A 14164-nucleotide genomic window follows, 5' to 3' on the forward strand; every position below is an offset into this window, starting at 1 on the left:
GGCCCTGCTGATCCACCAAGAGGGCACAAGGGGGCATGAGGGAAATGGCTGAACTCCAACAAATCACTTTATGCAGGACTGAATCCCCAACACACATCAGAGGAGACAATTAAACGAGGCAGAGTGGACTTAAAGGTAAAATGTCATCCCCAACATGCCTGTGATGACGAGTTTTGCTTTACACAAGCCTTTTTAAGTAAATTATATTAATTACCAACATCCAAAAACATCCAACATTCAAGGGTTCTGAATCTCGTTTATTAGATAGCACAGAAATAACAGGTCTAGATTATATTACAAAAAGAGCTCAAACTGTTCAGATACAGCAACGGGGCTTGCTAGGAGACAGAAGGGGGAATTCTTCAGACTACTGTACAGGGACACAAAGACTCCTCATCCTAAACAAAGTATTAAGGTACATAGACAAGTTTCTTGTAAGACAGAAAACAGAGAAATCCACAGTAACTCTAACACATCCCTTAAGGAATAAGCATGTATTTGTAGGAAGCAAACAAAGCTTTCCATAGAGAAACCACTTTCACAGGATGATTAGGTGGACCTGCAATGAAGAAAATACATTTCAAAAGATGGGTTCAGACTTACACCAAGTTTTCACTGAAATACTTTTTTTAAAAAAAAAGACCCTTCTCTGTATCAAAAGAATTTTTAAAAAATACATCACGGATAAAACAAATGTCAGGAAAGGTCCAAGTCCTATTCAGAGACATACATTTGCAAATTAATATAAATTTTAAAGTTTGACAACAAAAATATTACTTGGAACTACCTAGAATAGGCCAAGCTAAGTTCGTGTTCTGCTTTAGTGCATTACATTGAAATGAATCTCATTCTCACTATAATTTTTTTCTTTTTAACCTTAATCACCAGCGGCTGGTCAACTGAAATGGACATGAGAACTATATAAATGTCAGAGAAATATGTAAACCTCATTAATGTTTCCAAAAATTCATTTAGGGATAGAAACAGGTCCAAATAGATGCCTGTCTAAATGCACTGCAATTACGTTACAATTATTTTTCCAAATACACAGATATGCTCTGTCTTTTCTCAGCTCATTACTGACTCAAACAATTTGCCCTTCTGGGATCAATTGTTTGCTAATAAATAATTGTGTACAGTCACAAAATGATATTAGGAGGTTTTCTTATTAGTTTTCCTTCTGCACCCTAATAAGATTGAAAACTAGCTGATTCCCAAGAGTCTAACCTTAACCTCGCTTTGTTTAACAGCCCAGGAAATGATGAACCATCTGCTTCAGAAAATAATGGACGGCCAAGAGGAAATATTGTTTAATTGTAGATTAACCTCCTCATGAAGCAGTCTGAAGCAGCTTTAGAATTAGCAACTATAACCAGCAAAAGAAACAAATGGCTCATGAGCGTTTTTCTCTACCATTTAAGGTCCAGAAAGAATGCAAAGGGATTTTGATTACATTTATTTACAAACATTTATTTCCACAGTGGAAACAAAAAATCATCAAGGTCAAAACTAATTCTCAAAATTGCAGTCACTGCCCTCCAATTTTGTTTGCCCAAATACCTTTAATGCAGCAAACCATCAAACCATCTCATGCACTTAAGAAAGTGTTTATTTAAAAAAAAAAAAATTCAAAAACCTTTTTTTCCATTATTTTCAGGTTGTTATAATATTAAAATTAGCATTTTCCCTGGTTTCTTTAATAGTAATAAATCCACCATTGGGGAGTACGAATTGTTTTATTATCATCAACATGGCACTTAAGTAAATGAAATCTTGTCAAGTACATGGTGACCTACAAGTTCAAAAGAAAAAAAGAACAGCATGAGATCAAAATGGCCAGCCAGGACAGGAGATACAAAAGTGACAGATTAAATGCAAACACAGCCCTTTATCCAACAGGCTTCACATGCTAAGACTTTTCTAAAGTCAAACCTATAAAAGCATATCTATATGGAATATTTAATACTCTGCCCCCTCTCAGAGGCTCAACCAATCAGCAAAGGTACCACACCCAATTTAACTCAGCAAAGTATAAGAATCCTGAAAACATTCAGTTATTCCACAAATATGTATCAAGAACTTCCTTTAAGGGCCTGCGGAGAGGGGACAAGGAACTACTGGGCAAAGACACTTGGGGTAGATATTTTACAGTTTAACACATGCTGAAGTATCAGATTTCCCTTAAGCCTGGTGGAGGTAATTAAGTAAAAAGCTTTGCCCTGTTGGTATCAAAAAATGTAAATGGCTCTTCTCAGTCAACAGTTACAACCAAGAACCAAAGACGTCTACGAAAATTTCAAAACTAAGGAAATTTGCAATTCCAGGCAAGGCCATATTACTCTGGGTTTCCAATAAGACCTGAAGGTCACTTACTTTGTGTTAATATTAAAGAAACAACCTCTGTGGAGAGGAAAGATTTTTGGCAGTTCAAATTCTTAAACATCTTAAATAGAATTTACTAAAATAAATTATTCTTGAATTCCTCAACTTAATTTTGAAGCAATGAGCTGGTAATAACTCCAGAGATTCAAATAATAGAGCCTATTCAAGAAGAATGAGAGTTTGACATTCTTCTGTACAAAACAACTAGGCACAATTTTATCCATCAGACGTCTATCAACCTACGGATATTGAAAGCTTGGGAGAACATGATAACATCAACTCCAACCCTACAGTCAGCTGTAATATCGAGCAAGCATCAACAATGCTATTCATGAATTTAGAAAAATTAATAAATCCTGGGTTGAATGCAAGAAAAGGCTCAAATACAGGTGAAGCATACTCACTTGGGTTTTGTTTCTGCATCTGTCACTTGGCGAATGAAGATACCATCTTCAGGATGTTCCGTGTCATCCATTTCATACATATATGATGATGCTATTGCAAGCGTAGTCCCATCATTACTGAAGGCAAGTGATGCGATGCTCGTGGGGTACCGATGGAATTGGCACAGTCGCTTTTTGTTAAATGGATCCCAAATATTTACAAAGCCATCAGAACCACCTGGAAGTAATTTCAAAATAGTTAAAATGGTTCTTAACACCAGATACAGAAATAACCATTATCTTAACAGTTAATGTTTAAGGTCATGGAAATTACATTTCCATAAAGCATTATATAGATTTTTTCTCACTAAATACCATAAAAAGCAAGCACCAAATAATATAATAAATATAGGTCAGCATGCCATACTTTACCTGTGGCAAATGTATTGTGGATATTGTGAAAAGAAATGGCATTGACTGGGTAAATCTGCTCAATATTATTTTCTTTTAGTCTGTGACATTTGAAGGCATACTTCTTCTTCTGTACCTCAGGGCTTGGGTCCAAATACTCAACTGCCACTCGGCCTTCAATAGAGCTTAATACATAACCCTGCCAAGAGAGAACCAGAGGGAAAAAATGGTAAATTCCAGCTTCCAAAAACAAGGTGCTAATTCCCAAATTCAACCCACACTAAAGAGTGATTATTTCAGAAATGAGAAGGACAGCAGGCTTTAATGAAGTGTTTAGGCTGTACTAACATAGTTATGATGACTTTAAAAAGAAAATAAGACTGGCATCACTTGCTTTCCTCACAGGTACCAGGGCCTTGCACATTACAATAAAAAATGTCTAGTTATTTCATCAAACCTAAACAACATTTAGTGTTTTAGTGTCGCTTATTTGTTGTCCTATTGTCCTGCCCAGCAGACTCAAATTTGTTCCCTCAGTTAAAATACATTCTACTATGTTCTGTGCCTCTTCATCACGAACAACTGTTAAGAATTGTGTTTCCTTCATTGGGGGTATCAATAAACTGGAACACCAGTCTTCCATCTCAGTCATGCTACTTCTTACATTTAGTACAGTAAGTCAGGTGTGCACAAAGACTTTCAGGGACATTCAAAAGTGGTTTATAATTTCAAACGTTTTCTCATCTTTCCTTGAAATGACAATATCTTAAAAAATAAGAGAGAACACACCAAATACAAAATCTATGATTTTTTAATCCTTCAAGGTATGAAAAAGATTTATTCCTGAAAACTGTTTATGAATAAATAAATAAGTCAGTAAAATCTGACTTTTTAACTACCATTACAAAGTAGAAATAATCTTATAGAAAATATTAGATATAATGGCATTAAAATAATGTTCACAATGAAAGCATATTTTAATCACATATTTAAATCTCTAAAGTTTCACATAACTGCAATTCTTTATCTTCAATGGAAACTTCCAATTTCCTAAAAAAAGGAACTGTGATCACCATTTGAGGTACTGGCCTTTGCAGGTTAAAAAGCCAAGAGAGTAACATAGCTGCTTCAAGTTCTACAACCACCAAAGGACAGCCATAAGATATCAAAGACACCTTCTGTTTTTAATGACTTTTCCTCTTGCAAAATTTCTATTGCAACTGACCACACCACCATCTCCTCTTAAAACTTTAAGGACTTGAGGGAGGAGGGAGATCACTAATAAACAGGCTAATCTTATTTAGCGATGGAAGGGCACCCTGTACATCCGTCATAAGAGGGGCCCTGCCTCTCTAACCTCAGTTGAGTTTAAGAAAAAAAAACACAAAGTTCTATTGTCAAACTGGGGAAAGAACTCTATAAGCATTAGGATTACAAAAAGGCAAAAAGAAAACAGCAAATTCCGTAAGCTTAAAATCCAGATATAAATTTTAATTCAGCATTTTGTAAACTGAAATATCTGCAAAGCCCTCTTTGATTCTGTATACCTATGAAGCATCCTGGACCAGGATCAACAAAAGATCAGAAGACCTCCTCTATTCAAACCACTTCCTGAGCAGATTACTTGGTCTCTCTGAACATCAAGGTCATCTCTAAAATGGGGGTTAACACACTTCCTTTTAACACATGGCTGTCAAAAATATCAAGGCATACACCTAACAGCAAATTCTAAATCATTACTGAAAAAAAAAAAAAAAAAAGAAGGCTTTAGGGGATAGTGGCCAAATCATTATACTATAAGATCACATTATTTTCAAATTCCAGAAAGAAGAGGGACTATAGTTCAGTACCTGCTTGTTTGGAAACGCTCGTATGCAGCGAGTCTGGTATTTCAGGCTGGACTCCCTGCGCTGCTGCACGTAACCCATGTTCCGTAAGTCCCACACCAACACTCTGCGGCCTGCTGTTCCCACAATCAGCCGGTCTCCAGAGACTGAGAGGGTATATACCTTTTAAAAAAGATCAAAACTTGCTAAAAATCACCTACTTGCCTGAAAATGGCATTTTGCCCTAAAATAAAGTCATCTGATCATAAAACCATAAAAAATTAGCTGACTGAATTCCCCAATCACAAGTAACAATTTTAGATACTGCAATTATTTAAACCAAGTTTGCACAAAATAGCAAACCCATGATGCTCTTCATACTTCACCAAGCATCATATAATGTACATTCTAAGTAATTCTGTAAAAGAGCTTTTGAAGTCTTAATTCTCTCCATTACTAAAACAAATTAAACTATTTTTCCCAGCCTTCACGTTTCATTTAGAGACAACATAAAAGTGTAAAAAAAATTCAAGAAGGAGATAATAAAGCCATAAAATAATTCAAGGTAGAGTTTAATGGGTTTCTGGCTTTTCATAAAACAATCATTTTCAAAATTATTTTTCTATAATCACCTTTTAGAATATTTTATTTTGCAACTCTAAAAATCTTGATTTTTTCCCCCCAGTTGTTCCATGGAATAAATAGGCCTTTCCAGGAAGTGTGAGGGAGCCACCACTAGCGGCATACAAACTCAAAATTAAAAGACAAGACAGTGGTCTGACATACAACAAAGCAATTCTTGTGCCCTGACGTAATACTACACATTCAAGATAGAAGTTCAACATTAGGGAAAATTTTTAAAAGTAGTGTATCCCCTCTTTTTCCCCTCATAATGCCTTTCTTCAATATTAAACTTTCCACAAAAATCCCTTTATAATAAACCATAGAATTTCCTACAAGCGAACATTTAGTGGTTTATTTGCAAATATAATGTTACTTGGAAACAAAACAGAGGTAGCCAACTCATTAAAAAGGTGGCAAAAAAATATTCTCCTGATCATGTTCAGTCACTTTTAAAAAATCTAGACTTGCGATTCACAACTGTGCTCTATGATTTTCAATTAATAAGAAACTCTAATCTGACTTAGCATTTTCAAACCTGAAGAACTGCCATAAAAAATGTAGAGGCCCCATGGCAAGGTAAGATGTCTATTCAACATTCAATACTTAAGCCATATGTTGTTAATAATCACTAGTATGTTAACCACATACCATCAGCTGAAGAAGAATCAAGTTACCAGCTGTAACAATGCCATGCCCCACCCCTCTCTAGAATCCGGCCCTAAAATTCAACAATTAATGTGACTGAGGGAAAAATAAGGAATTAAAATTAAGATTCAAAACAACAGATTTAATATAAGCAGATTTAAATGTGAGAAATGTTGTTAAGATTTATCATAGCTTACTCAGAAAACAAAATGTTTGCAGTGAAATGAAAATTAATCTAAGATGTATAAAGTACCAAACTTTAAAAATAGAGAATCCAGAAAGAGATCGATTTATAATGGTACAATCATACTGGGAATTTTATCTTAAATCTTTACTATATAGGTGACACACAAGCTTCTAATAGTGCTTTCTATCCCCACTGATCATAAATCAAGTGAAACCACTGTCATGCTACTGACTAGGTATATACATTTATCAAAGAAAGTATTAAAAAAAGTGACATAATGAACCTTGCTGAACCAATAAGCAGCTTGATTCAGTGTGGCTGTCCATTATATGATATTCTGTCAGCAATTTATCACAGTTCTTAACATGTTACATACAACCATAAATCAAAACTAGAAACAATGCAATTATTTTATTCTGAACAAAGGTCTTGCCAGGAGTAGATTCGACTGTGATGTGACAAAAATAATGGCTTTTTGGATGCACTATTGTATATAATGATGGCTAACAGGAACTGAATAGTATATTTACGCTGAGGAAATAGACTCAAGTGAGGGATGCCTTTAAACTGCTAAAACAATCAATCTTTAAAATTAACTACCACCTGATAAAGTCTGATGAGGATACAGAAGGAATGCTCAATTACACTTTTATCATACAGATCAAAAGGTTAGAATAATACACAAAGTTTCGGTTTTAAAAAGCTTTGTTCGCTAAGAGCCTTGAAACTACATCTATCAGTATTAAAAAATAAATATACAAACAGTAGAAGCCAGGGAACATAAAACACCTTTCTCACTGAACTTGAAATGATAACCAATTTTGCCCTCTCAACAGTCAACTCAAAAGAAACCTCAGATAACAAATGAAAATAAGTGATGCTCCATCCAATTTTCTGGTTTGGGATGGAGCGTCAATTTAAGACAATCGAACAGTCTGCTAAATGACTTCTCTGAAAAGGCAGTGAGTTGCTTCTCAATTCTGCGATTTAAAGCATTAACAATACATGGAAGCAAATATAACAACTGACAAATAAAAGCTGGCCCCAAATCCCAAAGTTAATTTTCTTTTGCATTAAAGCATTTCTATGTAGTTGGATTTATAAAATTGACTGTCAACTTTTTCCCCCCATCTTGACTTTTCACCTTTAAATTCAACCAACATAGTCAGCAATCATGCATCAAGACAAAAATCACCCCAAAACCATCAACTCCTGCAATGAATATAAAGAGCCTACCTTTTCAGGCTGAGAGAAGGTCCCGGCATTACAAGGAGTTCTGGGATCCCACAATTTAACTGTCTGATCCCAACTTCCAGTGACCATCACATTCACTTCTGGACAGTATTCAACACATCTGATAGGGGCATCATGGGTCCCAACAAGATTTTCTATAGGAAACAAAAAGGGGGGGAGGAATCCCCAACATCTAGCTTACTACCTTTACTAAAGATTCCTAAAATAAACAATTAAAAGAGGCATTCATTCAACTGTAATCAACTTGCCTCATCCAACCCCATGGAAATGTCTACAGACAGAAAAATCTCTCCATGACTACAAAGTTATCCATCCCTCTCTGTTCACCTTACAGTGCACACTTCACATGACTCACTAGTATAGCACATACCAAAGACTGTCTTGAATTTCAGATTACATTAAAACAGTGGCATGTCTGTTATCTTCCTCACTTGATTCTAGATTTCCTATCAGGAACTGCGTTTAACTCTGTGATCTCTGCCAGTACCTAGTGCAAGCTCTGGTACAGGCTAGGTGCTCAAGAAACATCTGTTGAATGAACAAATGAATGGAGAACTCTGGTCTTCTGGATCAACAACATTTATGTTGAACATGAAGCCAATGCTGCTAGGAAACTTATTTACAAGGCTAAAGGGTTATGAGAACTGAGAGTGAAGTCTTCTCATTATTCTACCTGGTTCCACTGTGGTTCAAATTTTCAATTAGACATTTTCCTTCTGAACCTTCCCACCATATCTCATTTATTCCTTCAACTAACATCTACTACACACCAGAATCTGTGCCAACTGCTAAGGATATAGGAAGGAACAATATATGGTCCTGACCTTCAAACAGTAAGGTTAATCCCAGCACTTTGGGAGGCCAAGGTGGGCGGATCACAAGATCAAGAGTTCAAGACTATCCTGGTCAACATAGTGAAACCTCGCCTCTACTAAAAAATACAAAAAATAGCCGAGCATGGTGGCACGCACCTATAATCCCAGTTACTTGGGCGGCTGAAGCAGGAGAATTGCCTGAATGCAGGAGGCAGAGGCTGTGGTGAGCCAAGATCACACCACGACACTCCAGCCTGGGCAACAGAGCGAGACTCCATCAAGAAAGAAAGAAAGAAAGACAAGAAAGCCAGAAAGAAAGACAGAGAGAAAGAGAGAAAGAAAGCGAGAGAGAGAGAAAGAAAGAGAGGAAGGAAGGAAGGAAGGAAGGAAAGAAGGAAGGAAGGAAGGAAGGAAGGAAGGAAGGAAGGAAGGAAGGAAGGAAGGAAGGATTTCATGAAGTTTGGCAGTGACTTTCACAGAATAAACAGCTAATTCTCTATGTAACACTGAAAATCGAGAAGTTTGCTTTTCAGTGTTTCTCCCTACCCCCACAAGTTTCTGAACAAATAGAATCTAGATCTTCAAGCTTACTTATTACACAGGGTAAGCTACTGGCAAACAAAACCAAATACCTGCAGTATAAGTTACAGACGAAAGTAACTTTCATGCAAAAGCCTCTTCTAACTGGGTGCTTAGTTTTTTCAACAAAATGTGGCCATCCTCCAACCATTCTCCCCTTGCTCAACTCATCTTCTATCTAGTCCTATCTCCGTACCAACCTATCTCCTTAGGATATCTCTGTCTAATGAAGATACATGGAAACAAATGCTCAGCTAGACAGCTCTATGCATGTGGGTTCCATTCCAATCTCTACACCATCCCAATGTCACCAAAAAAATTTGAATAAGTCATTTCGTATCTGGACCTCTAAGAAACTACTTAACTGAAAGGAAATGTATCATCTAGTTACTCATTCAAAAACTGCAACTGAAACATATTTTGCTAAATAACTATAACAAACACAATTAATATAGACATGATTGCCAATTTTTTGTCAGGTTTTAAATCTACCTTTAGCTTCTGAAAACTAAATTAGTTTCTGAAAACTGAACTCTCAAAACATCAGCATTGTAGTGGAAAATCCTAATGAAACGCTGGCCAGTCTGGGATCCAGCCCACTTCTAAGAACAAAATAAAGGCCAAATACTTAAGTGTCAATTTATGTAAACACTGACAATGGTGACCACAACTGGTTTTCCTGCAAAAATATATGCATAATGTTCTGTAATCAGTAACTCAATGGTTATCATTTAAACAAAAAAATCCTAAATTCAAGCTTAAGCAACTTGGCAACTAAGCAATTTAGGAACTACTCTTCCTACATAAACATTTATACTTTAGAACACTAGTCAAGAAAACAAACTGGTAAAGATATTGTCACATTACCTTGATCAGTGTTCAAATCATGCATTTTCAATTGATGATCTAGTCCTCCACTCCAGGCATGCGTTGGATCCTATAAAACAGTTTTGAACCATTTAAAAACTAGAACTTTTGAAAGGGTTTCAACTTTCTTATTTCTACAAGTAAGTGTTCAGTGTATGCTGAGGATATGCACTGGGCTCAACTATTCATGGTAAACAAACCAAAACACAGCATAAAAAAGCAAGTGGTCACTAAGCTCCTGTGTCAAGAAATTAAAGGAGGGCTGCTTTATTCTAGCCAACACGCTCGCTGGGGGTAAACATACATTTCCCCTAAATGGTTTCGTTCAATACGGCAGCCAAAACAGTATTGTTGCAAATACAATGATCATTTATGTTCAGAAAGTTTACAGAGTTACTCCACAAGCCTTTAATGGAAGGGGAAACGGAGTTTCCAACGTCTGCATATCCCCAACCTAAAACGGTACCGGCTCAAGGCAGGTGCTCCTGAAAAGCTAAAGAACTGTCTAAATAACCCCACCGACAGACGCCTCTACCCAACACTGGAAAAGAAACGCTCCTAACGTGGAGAATCCTAACACAGGAAGAGGGCCGGAGCGGGGCGGGAGGGCACCTACGTAGAAGGCGCAGTCCAGGACAGCGCCGGTGTGCTGGTACTTGAGCCGCATGGAGTTGGCCGGCACATCGTAGAGGCGCACGGACGTGTCCCAGGAGGAGACAAGCAGGAACTGGGAGGTGTTGGGGCTGAACTTCACCGAGGAGATGCCATCCTCGGGTGGCTGGTTTAGCTTGAACTCGTTAGAACCGGTCATCTGCAGAACAGGGGCCCAGTCAGAGTCCCCAAGGGTCCCGCGGGCTGGGGCTGCGCACCGACAGCCTGGCTGTGGGGAACCCCCCAGAGGGAGGGGCCGAGCCGACGACCGCGAGGAGTCTCTGCGCCTGCGCCGAGCACTAGCCCGCCAAGGTCGGAACTCGTCCCCTCCTCCGGCCGTCGCCGCGCCCAAACCGGCCCGGCAGGCACCGCAGTCCCCCTAAACCCAGCCCGGCTTGCAGCGATGCCCGGACCCTAGACCGTTCCCTTTCCCTTCTCCCGGGTCCCGTCGCCCCGGGCACTCCTAAAAATAAAGGGAAAACAATAGAAATGAAACGGGATCCCCTGCGAAAGGAACGGCCCTGCCAGTTGCAGACCCGAGAAGTCACTGGAGAGTCCGCTTCCGCACACCGTCGCCTCGCCTCCCTACCTTGGGCTCCCCTCAGAAGCAACGTTTCCACTACTCGCCTCTCGCCACCGCCGCCGCCGCCTGCTTGCTTCCCTCAGAGCACTCGCAGGCTAGGCGAAGGAGGCGCAGAGGAAGCTCCAGCGTAGACCTGCCATTGGCTGATTTCAAACGCCAACGACTCAGTCTAGGCGGCCGATTGGTCCGCTCAGCTGCCCAGCATCGGTCAACCCAGTCATCCTGTTCCGGCTCAAAGGGAAACCGCTGCTTTTCCGATCACGTGGGCTAATTTTACCACTGAGGCACCGGCGTTCGAGCTGGACGCGTGGAAACTACAACTCCCAAGGACCATCGCGCCAAGGTTCTGTTCACGCCCTCTCCCGCCCGCGTATGGCATTCTGGGAAATGTAGTTTTCTGGTGGGGGGGCTGACGCTCTGCCCGCCCTCTGAGTAGAAAGCGGGAAAGATCTTTACAGCTCTGTCCGTGGCGCCCTCCCCTTTAAGTTAGTCTCTGAAACACAAGAATCCCATTTTGATCAATACTTCCATAGTGCTAAAGTTTTCTTCCTATCCCTGGATGTGCACACGCCCGTGAAGCTAACGAAAAGTTGATGTAGAGAAGGAAATATTTGCTCTAATTAACTGCATTATTTTGCCTTGATTTTTTTTTTTCTCATTTTTTGGAATTTCCACCTATAAACCAGGGTCTCTCATTTCCCATTGTCTCAAGTTCTACTGAAGAAACCCGTTCATATTTATATTATGCTTTCTCTCTCCACCCCATCTTTCCACAAACATTTATTGAGCCTCCGCTGGTGCCAGGCCTGGTGAGAGGCTCTGGAAAGATGCATGTAATCAGACCAGCCTTTGCCCTGGAGGAACCCCCCTTCAGAAGGGTGAACAGCCTGGGAAACGGTACTCTGCAATGTGTTAAAGCTCCCACAGCTTCATTTAGAGCTGCTTACTGAAGGATCCTAAAACGACAGCTACAAGCCTATCCCCTTCCACTCTGTCCTGCCACTCCCCAAAGTTGCAGGCTCAGTATGCTCCATTTACTGTTTTCTAGAATCCTCTAGAAACGAGGATCAAGAAGGTTGCTTGAGTAATGAGAAATTATTTTATCTCCATGAAAGAAAAGCAATACTTAGTCAGTAGAATGAAGTGACTGAGTGATTCTTGAATGTCAAAGGTTCACTGAAAAATTTCAATTTATTCGATGCTTTAACCGCTTTTTCACTGCCTTTTGTAAAAGAAAAATATATATTGTTTTATTTGATTTTGTACGAAGTGAGAGAAAATTGTTGGGGTTAAAGTGATTAACTTTTAAGGGACATTAATGAGAAAGTGTTGGTGATCTTTATGCATTCACACACCCTGAACTGGATGCACATCTTTGTATGATTCCTGACACAATAAACACACAACAGCAACCTTTCTGCCTACTGCATTGATGATATTACTGCTGAAAGACTCTTGCCCTCCTTCCTTGCCAGTCTGGTACTTAGTTCTCTATCTCTTCTCTTTCCACAAGTTAATGGCTGAATTCAAAATTTTTAAATGCAGTTCCTTACTTCCATTCTAACTTTAGCTAAATAATTTTACCTCTTGACTTATCTGGTTCCTTCTCCCAGTTGTTTATTTAATTATATTATTGTTCCAAGATTCTGAGCATGAATTACCCACTAATAAAATCTAAGTGTATTTCATTATCCAGTGTGTGTATGATTCAGGTCCCTCTGGGCATGCAGTTGCAGCCCAACTCGATTTGAGTTTTCAAAAACGTCAATCTTTTAAATCCAGTTTAGAGGCTGAAAGGAGGCTGATGATTTTGCTGATTATTCAAATGAATTGATAGTCTTGAGACAGGAAATCTGGCAACAATGGAGTCCTGAACAACATTTAAATCCAAATGCAGTGTGTGTGTGTGTGTGTGTGTGTGTGTGTGTGTGTGTAAAACTTAGTTATCTGTAAGAGAGGAATTTCTAAAAACTAATTATACTGTTGGATCACGGTTGACAGCTAGTTTCTGGATTAGTAAAAAGAATGAAATATACACATCATGACAGACTGGAAAAGGATCATTCCCTAAAATTTTAAGGGAACAGATCACTGTCATTAAGTGACTGCAATGGTTATAAGAAACCGTTTCCTATAAGGGAAATCTACGGAGGATACAGTGGCCCAACACTGTTAAAACCATGATCTCTTGTAAAAACTGTAATCTGTTGAAATGCAAACAGAAATGATATGGATGGAATATTCCTATAGAAGCAGTTCTTTGGACGCAGTTTGTTTTTTTCGTGGAATATTCAAAGAACATTAGAAAAATTTTAAAAGTCATCTGGAGCAAAAGAATTTCATTGAAATGAAGTATATGTGTATGATAAATCACAAGAAAACGGATCCACTGTCTCTTTTATCTGACTACCCAATAGCATAGTTTCCCAGCATGTACTAGGGCCCAGTAAATATTTACTGATGTAAACTCAGTTGAAATAAATGTAATTGAACTAACCTAGTGTCAGCAGATGTGTTCTTGGGTAACATCCTTCTGATATCACCTTGGAATAGATGGTGATTTTTATGAAATCTAACGCGAGGAGAAAAAACATGAACTCAAAATGGACAACATCAGATAGAGTATTTTTGGCCAGTTTACAAAAAACACTGCGAGTTACGTAGACGTTTACAGATATCCCGTATATATTCACAAAATGTAGATAATTTCGATGCCTTGCAGCTCAGAGTCAACTCTCACACGCAAATGTTTTCCTTCTAGCGGATGAGATAGGGCCTCAGCGCTGCGGACTCCAGGTTCCTTTGCATCTGCTCTGCGGAGCCAGAGGTCAGAGGCCGGCGGACGGAGGAGCTCGCCCCAGGTGGTGCTGAACCACCGGCTTCCTCCAAGCTCAGGCTTCCTTTTCCGACGTTTTGCCAAGAACAGGTGGCTGCAATCTAACGGGAGCGAGAATCTG

At 39.0% G+C, this 14164-nt stretch overlaps 1 protein-coding gene across 3 annotated transcripts; it reads right to left on the reverse strand.

Moving 5' to 3' along the window:
- Positions 1 to 236: 236 nt before the first annotated feature.
- On the reverse strand, positions 237 to 11455 carry BUB3 (BUB3 mitotic checkpoint protein). Of its 3 annotated transcripts, none has more exons than XM_023224261.2 (8): positions 11214 to 11455; positions 10590 to 10784; positions 9974 to 10043; positions 7695 to 7846; positions 5027 to 5185; positions 3198 to 3375; positions 2787 to 3003; positions 237 to 559 (listed from the first exon to the last, which is right to left on the reverse strand). In XM_023224261.2, exons 2-8 carry the CDS (start codon positions 10782 to 10784, stop codon positions 550 to 552), a joined length of 981 nt encoding a protein of 326 aa, XP_023080029.1. In that variant the 5' UTR covers positions 11214 to 11455; the 3' UTR covers positions 237 to 549. The 3 variants fall into 3 exon arrangements, with proteins under 3 accessions (XP_023080029.1, XP_023080027.1, XP_023080028.1); XM_023224259.2 differs by having other exon boundaries at positions 237 to 1792; XM_023224260.3 differs by having other exon boundaries at positions 237 to 1792; positions 11252 to 11353.
- Positions 11456 to 14164: the final 2709 nt, after the last annotated feature.

This window comes from Piliocolobus tephrosceles, chromosome 9, assembly GCF_002776525.5.
Source record: "Piliocolobus tephrosceles isolate RC106 chromosome 9, ASM277652v3, whole genome shotgun sequence".
Lineage (NCBI taxonomy): Eukaryota > Metazoa > Chordata > Mammalia > Primates > Cercopithecidae > Piliocolobus > Piliocolobus tephrosceles.